The sequence below is a fragment of the Arctopsyche grandis genome, chromosome 6 (assembly GCF_051622035.1).
Source record: "Arctopsyche grandis isolate Sample6627 chromosome 6, ASM5162203v2, whole genome shotgun sequence".
Lineage (NCBI taxonomy): Eukaryota > Metazoa > Arthropoda > Insecta > Trichoptera > Hydropsychidae > Arctopsyche > Arctopsyche grandis.
Window position 1 is genome coordinate 13,978,473 of NC_135360.1, and position 12,845 is coordinate 13,991,317.

General features: G+C 35.7%; 2 protein-coding genes across 2 annotated transcripts; both read left to right on the forward strand.

Moving 5' to 3' along the window:
* The first annotated feature begins 1,290 nt into the window (after nucleotides 1-1,290).
* LOC143912752 (uncharacterized) lies at nucleotides 1,291-2,659 on the forward strand. Its single transcript, XM_077432102.1, has 2 exons — nucleotides 1,291-1,341; nucleotides 1,844-2,659. The coding sequence occupies exons 1-2, from the start codon at nucleotides 1,330-1,332 to the stop codon at nucleotides 2,408-2,410; spliced, it is 579 nt and encodes a 192-aa protein (XP_077288228.1). The 5' UTR covers nucleotides 1,291-1,329; the 3' UTR covers nucleotides 2,411-2,659.
* A 2,972-nt stretch (nucleotides 2,660-5,631) lies between these two features.
* On the forward strand, nucleotides 5,632-7,112 carry LOC143912606 (uncharacterized). The gene is made up of 2 exons (XM_077431898.1): nucleotides 5,632-5,823; nucleotides 6,280-7,112. Exons 1-2 carry the CDS (start codon nucleotides 5,632-5,634, stop codon nucleotides 6,841-6,843), a joined length of 756 nt encoding a protein of 251 aa, XP_077288024.1. The 3' UTR covers nucleotides 6,844-7,112.
* Nucleotides 7,113-12,845: the final 5,733 nt, after the last annotated feature.

Genomic DNA, 12,845 nt, shown 5'->3' on the forward strand with positions numbered 1-12,845 from the left:
TTTACAAAGCATACATACACATGTATGTATGTACATCTAATATACCTATTTTAGATCTAATGAAGTTCGCATCTACATATATATGTATCTGATTTATGTTTGAAAATAAATAAATACAAATATAATTTGAAAATTTATAAATTAATATGAATTCGTGTTTTATTAATGATTTGATTTATTTAAGCTAACAACCTTCTAATAAAAATCGGCAATGAAAAAAAAAACAAAAGAAGATATCTTATTGAATAAGGCGAAGTGTCCAGCGTTGCTCAGGGAAATGAAGGTTGAAAATAGAAATAATTATATTGATGACTAAAATGAGCAATATGGCAAAGTATGAAAACGATCGGATAAGAGACAATTTTTTTCTTTAATAGCAATCGTAAGTGAAAGGTAAAAGAGGTATGTACAAATTATCTAAAACCTTTTTTAAAAAAATTGTATTCTCCGATTCTTTCCAAAAATCGATTACAGTCTGCATTACAAGATAGTACACAAATTTAGAGGCTCAAAATTAAAAACTATAGTTGCACAGCAACTTAACAAAAACATTTAATTACAGATTTAAATTTGGACTTAAAAACGAAAATAAACATTTCGTTTTTATATTCAAATCATAATACAAAATACTATAAGCTATCAATTTGAAGCAAGTTTTCGATTTTTCAGGTATTCTTCATCGATCGTTGAAATTACAGATGTTCAACCATCATGTATAAAATAATATTTAAAAACGATGCTGGTGGAATATACATATTTAATATTTAATTTCGAAAGAGATTTTGTATGTATGTATTAATGTAGGCTTTGGTTTGTAGAATCCGTGACGTTAAATTTAATAAAAAAACAAATGAATATTCAAATAAATTTAATAAAATGTTTACTATTAGATTAGCCATGTTTAAGAGGTTTATATTACAATAACCGAGCGAAGCCGAATAAAACCACTAGTAATTATTAAAAATGGATTTTAGCCGAGCGTACGTGAAACATGCGAAATTTGGTAATAGGAAAGAATTTAACAATAAATTTGAGAAATATGTGCGTTGGTTGGTGGTTTGACTTATAAACGAAATTGCAAAAAACGTATAGGAAATGGGCCCTAAGACTGTTTAGAGAGTTTCAAGGATAAGTAATTTTCGTATGCAACATGCAGTTTGGTCAGTGGATGTATTGGTGAAGCAAAGTGGTATTGGTACAACAATGTTCAGAAGGCTATGACTGCCCCTACCATTGACCACTCGCCAACAGCCACTATATAACACGAGGTTCTCTCCAGAGAATACATTAGCAGTTTTCCGTTCAGAAAAGGCTACACAACCAGTCAACATGAAATTCTCGGTGAGAACCAACGCGACTCTCAACCCCTATTCGACACCCCCATATCAGCATACACATACATATTTGTCTCCTTGTGTATATTTACACACATCTTAAGGGCTTTTTAACATATACAATTATTCTGACTTTTACTTCTATTGTCAGCCTTTATATAGTATTTTCAGTCACTTTACTGATTAACCTATGAAGGTCAAATTTAAATTCACGTGTTATATGTATGTACATACTTGTTAGTGTAAATCATAAAAATTTTCTAATTCGGTTAAGAGTTTTAAAATATTCACTTATTTTTTTCTGTTATACTTGTCATTTTATTTCTTTTATAAAATTTCAACCATTGCAATTAAATTTTCGGAAATTTTGGTTTAGTTTATATTTAGGTGTAAACTAATTTCGGTTCAAACATATTTTCACGCATATATATCGACACCATAATGGGGATACTACAGATCGGACGCACTCAGACCAAAACATATATAATATGACCAATTAAAATTTACAGTTCGCTATCCTTTGCATCGTCGGCTTGGCCGCAGCATCTCACGATGACGGCAGCTGGAAGGGAGAAGGCCTCGCCGAGTCCCAGGACTACGGCCAGTACGACGGACACTATGGTATCGCTGGAGCCCATGGCATCTATGCCGCAGGCTATGCTGGACATGGTGGATATGCCGGACATGGAGGATATGCCGGACATTATGCTGGACCAGCCGCACCCCTCGCCCATGACGGACGCGTCGTAGACACCCCTGAAGTAGCCCACGCTAAAGCCGCCCACTTCGCCGCCTTCAACGCTGCTGCCCATGGAGCTGCCGCCCATGGAGGACTCGCTCACGGAATCGTAGCTGGACCCGCCTATGGAATCCTCGGTGCCCATGCCGCTTATGCCGGTCAAGGAGCTTATGCTGGACATGGAGTACACTATGCTGGTCCAGCTGCCCCTCTTGGTCATGACGGTCGCGTCGTAGACACCCCTGAGGTAGCTCATGCTAAGGCTGCCCATTCTGCCGCCTTCCACGCTGCTGCTGCTGGATCCGCCCACGGACACGGTTATGGTCACCATTGGTAATTCGTCCACTAAAATGGTCCAGACAACGCAATCACCTCGATTTCCTAGACCTCAATACTGTTATTTATTTTTTGTATAATATGTATGTACCACCTGTAGCTGATAAGCTTTTTGTAAATAATTTCATTTTGACTGCGATATTCGGTGACTTAGATTTTCCAAATGTTTTGTCTTTTGGAATTTGAGGTCCTGATTTAATGTGCAACTTTGTTTTTTACATTATGAACGATAATAAATCATATTGAACATAAATATATTTTGTTTTGTTACATTGTACAACTTCAATATATATAAACGAAGGAAGTATTTATTACAATAAACCTAGCAACGAAACGACACTGGCTCCATATCGGTATAATTAAAAACAAAAAAATCTGAAAACGATATGATGTCTGTCAATTTGTATTTGTACTCAGTAAATAGTGTATAAATGGTGTACCTTTACATATTTTTGTAAATTGAAGATGAATTTACTAACCAAAGACGTAATACATATATAGTACATTTTATAGAAACATTCGACTTTTTTATAAAACTACTAAAAGTATCTGCTATAACTCTAATTATTAGGGTTTTATTAGTCAGGTTGGCAGCACCGGCTAGTTTCAACTATAACATTTAATTGATAGTTGAGAAAATGATTTTTCATTTTGATTCCTGGCTGGTATATTTTTTTATAATGTGATAAAATATTATTAGAATATTATCCATTATTTCTGTGATTCATCTGTTCTAGGTTTTTAGTTCTTCCTTTATATTTATTTCTCATGTATAAAAAGAAAAATTTCGTAATATGAATTCCCATACAAAAAATATAAATAAAGAAGTATGTATATAAAAAAGAAAATATATTATTTACGAATTCGCCTCCAAAGAAATAATAGCAGAAATTTTAAAATATTCGAATTTATTGGGGAAAGATTTATAAAAAAAACGGAAAATAATCATGTTTTCAAGATATCAACGTTTTGGGCATCACTTCCTACAAAGTTTTATCTTTGAAAAAAAAATAGGCTTTGCCATTTTGTTCGCGTTTGGTTCTACATATACTTATACATAAATGTGAGGAAACATATTCATATATGAATTTTATTTAAAGTAAATAATGGAGCAATATCACTATTTTAAATTAAGACGCGTGTATTTGTCTTACAGTTATTAAATATAAACTAGACTTGACTAATGTAAGTTGAAGTCACAAATTCAGAATCAAGGGATTCATTGATAACGAAGACAACTACATACATAGAACTAGAAAAATTTCATAAATTTATGAACTAAAGTTTGACAATGCTAGTTTTCATAATAATTAGAATTATAATTTTACTTCATTTCTTATTTGTGTTTGTTTTAAGTTACAATATTTTCTATTATTATGATATCATTTTATCAATAAAATTTATCTTATTATTCATTAAAAGACTGTTTAAAAAAATATATCCATTGACCCGAAACATCGTCTTAATAGTCACATATTTTTTGATTTTGACCCGCAGCCAAAAAAGTGTGCCGACGAATGGTTTAGATCAGCGTTCGGCAAACTACTACCCGCGGGTAATCGATCTACCCACGGGTAGTTGATTTAAGTCGTGTGTACGACTTAAGTCGAACACTTATGTGCCAAATATAGATGTCTTTAGTAAAATGATTTTAAGTTGATATTTATATTTTACTTTCATACTTTTTAATTAAAATTTTCCTTAATAATTTCGTAAAATTTTAACTTGTACATTTAGCCACTAATCATATAAAAATTTTAACAATGAAATAATTTTCCAGATGGTTGTCGACCACTGGTTTAGATTATTCAAAACTGCGAGGAGGAACATAAAAATACACCAATTATGACTAAATGTTGTATATTAAAAGCGGTTTTCTGATAAGTACAACACGTTCAAATACATGAACCTACATAAATATGTATATGAACCTACAAAGCATTACAGTAATATCTTCATACGTATTATGTAATATCCTTATGGAATAGGCGTTTCTAATATCTACATAATTAGAATTCTGAGATTTTTCATGGTGGTTTAAAAATGAAACATACATACATATACAATCCGATTTACGTAGCATAAATTTTTTATACATATTTATAAAAAAGATCTAATGAAGTTCGAGTCTAATGTACATGTATGTACGTATGTTCTCTTATTGAAAATAAATATATAATTTTAAAATTAATAAATTAATACGAATAAGAGTTTTAGAAGTGAGTTGATTTCTTTGCTCAACAACCTTCTAATAAAAACCAAACAAAAAATTGGCAATGAAAAATAAACGCATATGAAAATTTTTAGTTAAAATAAAAAATGACTAATTTAAAAAAGCCGAATTGTTCAGCGCCAAGTGAAAGTTGGAACTAAAATGAAAAAAATATTTAGAACCTTTTAAGAAAAATTTGCATACTCTGTTAAATAGTTCGTAAGTTTGAATGTTATAAATTGACTACAGCAGGCAATCGAATATTTATTTTTATTTAAATACTAGCTGAACCCGACATGCGTTGCAATGCCACCATAACGTATGCAATTCCCGTTCCCGTTTCCGTTTCTGTTCCTGTTTCCGTTCCCGTTCTCATTCCCGTTCCCATATGTCGGAAAAATGCAGGCAGCGAACACATTTGAAATTATTCAATTGTTCGTTTATTTTACCCTTACAACGCAGGTGGAGGCGCAAAAACATTTTAAATTATTGTCAATCCCGTTTTCCCGTTTCTGGGGGATTTTTTTTAAAGAAACTATCGCGGACATGTACACAATAACTCTTGTAAGTTTCATCGCAATCGGTTTAATGGCATACGTGACAGACAAATAGACAAACAGACAAACAGACAAACAGACATCAATAACCAGTAAATGTTAAGTTTTCCAGACACTTTTCACACAAGTAAGTTTTTTTGAAGAGAAACAAATAATCAAAACGTATAAATGTCCAAATCTTCAACCGTCATGTATGTTCATATAAAATAAAATTAAAAATATGTTAGTTGAATATATGTACATATTATTAATAAATAAATAAAAAATGAATTTCAGCCGAGCGTACCTGAATAAAACAAGCGAAATTTGGTTATATGAAATAGTTTCACTGTAAATTCGAAAATATGTGCGTTGGTATGTGGTTTGATTTATAGACGAAATTGCAAAAAATAGTATGGGAAATGGGCCCTAAGACAGTTTAGATAGTCTCAAGGATAGGTAAGTAATTTTCGTATGCAACATGCAGTAAGTGGATGTATTGGTGCAGCAAAGCGGTATTGGTACAGTAATGTTCAGAAGGCTATTACTGCCCCTCCATTAACCACTCGCCAACAGCCACTATATAACGCGAAGCTCTCTTCAGAAAATACATTAGCAGTTTTCCGTTCAGAAAAGGCTACACAAGCAGTCAAAATGAAATTCTCGGTGAGAACCAACGCGACTCTCAACCCCTATTGGACACCCCCCTATGGAGATTCACATACATATTTGTCTCACTGTGCATACTTACACACATGTTTAGGGCTTTTTAACGTATACAATTATTCTGATTATATTTTCAGCCACTTTTAAGGATAAACCTATCAAGGATAAATTTAAATTCACGTATGTTATATGTATGTATGTACATACGTGTGAGCGTAAATCGTCAAAATTATTTAATTCGGTTAAGAGTTTTAAAACATATGTACAGTTATTTTTTTTTTGTTATACTTTGCATTTTATTTATTTTATAAAATTTCAACCGTTGCAATTAAATTTTCGGACATTTCGGTTTAGTTCTCATTTACGTGTAAACTAAATATACTTTAACGCATATATATCGACACACGGACGCACTTAGACCAAAACATATAAAACATGACTAATTCAAATTTACAGTTCGCTATCCTTTGCATCGTCGGCTTGGCCGCAGCATCCCACGATGACGGTAGCTGGAAGGGAGAAGGCCTCGCCGAGTCCCAGGACTATGGCCAGTACGACGGACACTATGGTGTCGCTGGAGCCCATGGCATCTATGCCGCAGGCTATGCTGGTCATGGTGGATATGCCGGACTTGGAGGATATGCCGGACATTATGCTGGACCAGCCGCACCCCTCGCCCATGATGGACGCGTCGTAGACACCCCTGAAGTAGCCCACGCTAAAGCCGCCCACTTCGCCGCCTTCAACGCTGCTGCCCATGGTGCTGCCGCCCATGGAGGACTCGCTCATGGAATCGTTGCTGGACCCGCCTACGGAATCATCGGTGCCCATGCCGCTTATGCCGGTCAAGGAGCTTATGCTGGACATGGAGTGCACTATGCTGGTCCAGCTGCCCCTCTTGGTCATGACGGTCGCGTCGTAGACACCCCTGAAGTAGCTCATGCTAAGGCTGCCCATTCTGCTGCCTTCCACGCTGCTGCTGCTGGATCCGCCCACGGACACGGTTATGGTCATCATTAGTAATTTGTCCATTGATAAGGTCCAGACAACGCAATCACCTCGATTTCCTAGACCTCAATACTGTTGAGATTCTCATTAATGTTATTTATTTTTGCATAATATGTATATATGTACCACCTGTAGCTGATAAGCTTCTTGTAAATAATTTCATTTTGACTGCAATATTCGGTGACTTTGATTTTCCAAATGTTTTGTTTTTTGGAATTTTGAAGCCTCGATTTTATGTGCAACATTGTTTTGTACATTATGAATGATAATAAATCATATTGAAAATAAATATTTTTTGTTTTGTTATATTGTATAACTTTTTTCACATAAATGAAGTTAGTATTTGTTAAAATAAACGTACCAAAGAGAGGATAATCGATCCATATCGGTATAATTCAATATTTCAAAGACCAATTTTCTCCGAAAACAATACGATTTCTATCAATATGTACATAGTTGTGCCCAGTACATACAAAAGAGAATATTTTTACATATTTTTATAAAAAAATGAAGATGAATTTACTAATGACGACATATCAAAGACGTAAAATGGTATTAGAAAAAAATATAACCGATTACAAGTCTCGATTTTATGTGCAACATTGTATTGTACGTAATAAACGACAATAACTTACATATATTGAAAATGAATGTATTTTGTTATGTTATATTGCATAACATCTGTTTACATAAATTCAGTGCGTATTTATTAAAATAAACATAGTGTGATGTATTAATAAGCTGTTCCTACATTAATAAACTGCTACTACTGTTACTATTATACGTACTAAAGAGACGATATTCTATACATATCGATACAATTCAATGTTTCGAAGTTAAATTTTCTTACGTAGAATACGCATGTAGCTACCAATATGTATGTATGTATGTACATACATACATTAGGGTTCATCGAAAAGAGCGAATTTTGGAATTTGAATACAACTCTAGATGAAAAAGATGCTCTTTATCATGAGGAATTCGTTAAAAATAATAAAAAAATATTTGCACTGCCGTCAGCTCAATGTTTGTCGATGTGACGTGAGAAACGATGTTAAGGAACTTCGACAATGAACTGGAACAGAGCTAATACTGTCGTTTAAGATACACGCGACAAAGTTTCGGATTGTTTTCATACCTTAGCTATATGAAAAAAATCTCATATGAGGTTTTTTGATTGTAAAATTATCCCACTTAAATGAAGAGGTAAATTAAAAAAAATAAACTACTAAAACTGAGCTTTCGTGTTTGAGAAATGTTGCGCTTCTTAAATTTTTTTCGGTCATTTCACTTATATTAAAGATATTAGGTCGCGGGTAAATTGTCGTATCGTTTTATTATTTTTATTTTTCATAGTGTTGCGTAGGTGTTGGTTGGTCCAAATAAAAGGGCAAAGTCGCTTCATAGCATTTATTGGGTGATTGAGGAGATTCACGCACTGCCAGTGCTCCGTCCAGAATGCCTTGGTATGGCCAAGTACCTGCTTTTAAAGGGCAGGTCACTCAGTGCATCTTTCTCGACACGTTTGTTTACCTATTGCTATAGTCACGTACCAGATATACATACAGTCCCACGGTCTCGGCACGAAGTCCCACGCTTTCGCGTTGTCAGTTCTGAGAACTCTAGTGGGAGTGCCATTACCGACGATGAAGTCAATTCAGGGGTCTCCATTGTTAGCCGACTGTACTTAAGCCTGGAGATAATCCTCGAAAACAAATTAAAACGGCGGCTCCTTTTTGCATATGCTACAATATCTATGTAACTAGTATGCTGAGATTTTCCATTGTGTGTTACAATAATGAAACTTATGTACATATGTATGTATGTATGTACTTAGGTACATAGCCAGCAGCATAGCTCGGTCGTTAAGCTTCTGCCTAACACGAGAGGCGCCGGGTTTGATCCCATGAGCTGACCTCGATTGAAAATAATTTTTCTGATTATATCTGTAGTGCTGCTGGTCAGGCCTGGATATTTGTGATTCCAGGTCGATCGTTTCCTATCAGAGTTTACCAATTTCTCTGATTTCCTTCTACTTACTATGTACATACCTTCCTACTTACTATGTACATACATATGGCACCACTATTTGAGTATGATAAATGTACAATAAAATATATGTACAATTCATAGATGTCTCGTTAATTTGCGAGTTTTCAGTGTCTCGTAATTCAGTGACTTGTGTAATAAAAATGCTTCAGTTTTTGTAATTGGCCAGGAAGGCGCATTGGGATTTACCTGTAAGGCCTAATACATATATATGTAATTTCGAAAGAGACTTTGTATGTTTGTTTGGTCAGTAAAATCCGTGACGTTCAATTTAATAAAAAAAAACAAATAAATATTCAAATAAATTTAATAAAATTTTTTCTATTAGATTGGCCATGTTTAAGCGGTTTATCGTTAAAAACGCTAGTCATATATAAAATACTATGTGCCAACAATTTTAATCCAGTTTTAGTTTTTTCATGTAGTTTTCATCACACGTTTAAATGACAGATGTGAAACGGTCATGTATAAAATAAAATGTAAAAGTGACGTTAATTCGATAGTTACATTTTATATGATTAATCTTCTTCTTCTTGTTAATGCCTTGTCCGCATCCGGACGTTGGCGACCACCTCGTCGATTATTTGAATATATCCGCATCGGTCTTCAGCGGCTCGGAACAGCTCTTCGGCGCTCATATCGGTCCACATGCGCATGTTTCGAAGCCAAGATAACTTTTTCCTGCCAATCCATTTTTTTCCTTCTATTTTCCCCATGGTTATCAAACGGAGAAATTCGTATTTTGGACCCCGTATCATGTGTCCGAGGTACTCCATCTTTCTCCGCTTGATGACAGAAACAAGTTCCCTGCCTCTCCCCATCATGCCGAGGACAGCTTCGTTTGATATCTTTTTGGTCCACGGAATCTTCAGCATACGCCTATAGACCCACATCTCAAAAGCTTCAATGCGGCTGATCATCTTGGTTTTCAGAGTCCACGTCTCACATCCGTGTAGTAATACTGTCCAGACGTAGCTCTTCGCGAATCTCAACCGCGTATGAAGATTGAGATGCTTGTTTGTAAGGGCCGCCTTCATTTTTACAAATGCTGTTCTAGCCATCTCGATGCGGATTTTTAGATCTTCATCTGGGTCCATCTCTTCATTCAGCCAGGTACCCAGGTATTTGAATCTTTTTACTCTATCTATCACCTCTCCATCCAAGGTTAGATTCCCGGTGTCTGTTTGCATTCTATCTACTATCATAAATTTTGTTTTCTTTAGATTTATGCGCAGACCTCTTCGATTGCTTTCTTGATGTACACGGTCTAGAGATCTTTGCAGGTCTGCTAAATTTTCAGCGACTAGTGCCGTGTCATCAGCATATCTTATATTGGTGATCGTCTCGCCGCCCACCTTGATGCCCTCCGCCTCTTGGAGAGCATCGTGGAAGATGGATTCGGTGTAGGTGTTAAAAAGAGTAGGTGATAGGATGCATCCTTGCCTGACGCCCCGTTCTATAGGAATCTCATCAGTGAATTGATCATCGACACGTACTACTGCAGTCTGATTCCAATAAATATTTCGTAGCAATCTGACATCTCTGTCATCCAGGCCAATATATTTTAATGTTTCCATCAGGCGAGCGTGTTGGACACGGTCAAAGGCCTTTTCAAAGTCTATAAAGCAGATGTACACAGGTTTACGGACTTCTCTGCATCTTTGGAGTAGTGTTTTCATACAGAAAAGGGCCTCTCGGGTACCCAAGCCTTGTCTGAACCCAAACTGCTCTCTGCTAATCGCCTCTTCACACCGTGAGTAAATTCTGCCCTGTATTATCTTTAGTAGGATCTTCAATGTGTGACTCATTAGGCTAATTATTCTGAAGTCGCTACACGTCCTCGCGTTACTCTTTTTGGGCAACGGGATAAATATGGATTGTAACCAATCGCTAGGTACTTCGCCTGATAAATATATTTTATTATAGAGTTTTGTTAGATTTTCTATGTTATCGTCGTCCAATAACTTGAGAAATTCGGCAGGAATCAGATCCGGTCCAGTAGCTTTCCGACTCTTTGCTAGTTTTATAGCATGTTCCACTTCGGATTTCAATATATATGGTCCCGTTTCTGGATCTTCAATATGCCCTCCGGTTTCTCTATTGTCTTTAAAGAGCAATTTTGTGTACTCGGTCCATTCTGATTTCTTCTCATCCATATTTAAAATGATTTTTCCATCTTTATTCCTAAGGAGTATGAAATCTTTTTTTCTGAATGATCCTGTTGCTTCTTTTAGTTTTTTATGTACGTTAAATTCATCGTGTTTTTCTTGTAATTTTTCAATTTCGTTACATTTATTTTCCATCCATTTTTCTTTGATTTCTTTAATTTTCCTTTGAATTTGGCGGTGAATATTTTTATATTGTGTTGGATTATTATGTTTGTGTTTTCTACGTTCTTCCATTAAATGTATAATTTCATCCGTCATCCAAGGTTGTTTTTTATTAATTATTTGATTTGTTTCAAGAAACTTTTTCCCAGATTGGGTCATTGCTGATTTCATACCTTCCCACTTTAAGTTTACATTACTATTTTCTTCAATACATTTTTGTTTAAAATTTTTATTGAGATCTTTTGTAAATTGTTCGTGGATCGTAAGATTTTTAAGCAGCTCTAAATCCAATCTTGGTTTAGGTTTTGATGCTCTTAAAATCTTTTTCAGTCTTATCTTCAATTTCCCACAAAGTAGATTATGATCGGATGCCACGTCTGCACCAGGGTAGGTTTTCACCGATTTTATACTATTTTTAAATCTACTGTTTATCAAAATAAAGTCAATTTGGTTTCGCACAATATTATCAGGACAGTCCATTGGGGATTTCCATGTGTATAATCTTCTTTTAGGTAGCTTAAAGAAAGTATTCAAGATAACATACTGCTCTTCCTGGCAAAACTGAACTAGTCTGTCTCCTCTCTCATTTCTTTCTCCAAGTCCGAAGCGACCAGTTATACCCATTGTTTCTTCGTCTCCAACTTTGGCGTTGAAATCTCCCATTATAATGTTAACATCATGTTTTTTCGTATATGTCATCAATTCTTTGATTTGTTGATAAAATTCTTCAATCTCATTTTCTTCTTTATCAAAAGTGGGGGCATACACTTGTATTATGTTAACATTTATAGGTTTTCCTGCTAATTGTATCATCATGACTCGTTCAGATAACGGAATAAAGTTTCTCACACTTTTACTGATGTCGTCTTCCAGAATCACAGCAACACCATTCTTATGAGTGCCGTCAAGCGATCCCGAGTAGTAAGTCGTATATCCATTGCAATGCATCGTTTTTCCTGCTCCAGGCCATCTAGCTTCGCTTATGCCGAGCATCTGTATTTGGTTTTTTTTCATTTCTATTTGCAGATTTTCAATTTTACCTGCTTGATACATGGTCCTAACGTTCCATGTACCAATTTTTCGTATGTTCACCACTTTGAGTCCGGGGATTCTTAGCACCCCTGTCCCATTGAAGGGACGCCGGAGACTCGGGGCCGTGGTTTTAGGTTTTCTCTTCATGGTGGTTATACTAGGGATATGAGAGCACAGTAGTTTTCCCCAAACCTTCTGCTCCGCAGAATTCAAACCGATTGAGTGGCTGCCACGTCGCTTTGAATCTTCCATCTTTTGCCGTTTTAGTATATTGCATATACTTCCGCCGTGGATGGTACTGACAGAGCTGCTGCCCACTGCCAGGGAATTTTTTTTTATGGAGTTTCCTTCTCTATGAAAGGTGTTACGGTACCTTTCAAAACCGGGTTGTGCTTTTGTTAAGCGGCGGCACTTACTCGCCGCTGACCTGAGACCGTCATAGTGTTGTGTGACATTTTATAGAGTGAAACTTACCACGGATTCACTCATCACCACTCTTATCTCAGCGCTCCTTGTCCAGGACCACCATGTCGCCATGGTAGTTGACTACAAGAGTCGTTCCCCTATTTGCAACTTGGGGACGTGAGCGGTTGCATGGAGCTC

Coding starts and splice junctions, on each gene's coding strand:
- LOC143912606 (XM_077431898.1), top strand. CDS start 5,632: ATGCAACATGCAGTAAGTGGATGTATTGGTGCAGCAAAGCGGTATTGG. Junction 5,824..6,279: donor CAGTCAAAATGAAATTCTCG/GTGAGAACCAAC, acceptor TCAAATTTACAG/TTCGCTATCCTTTGCATCGT.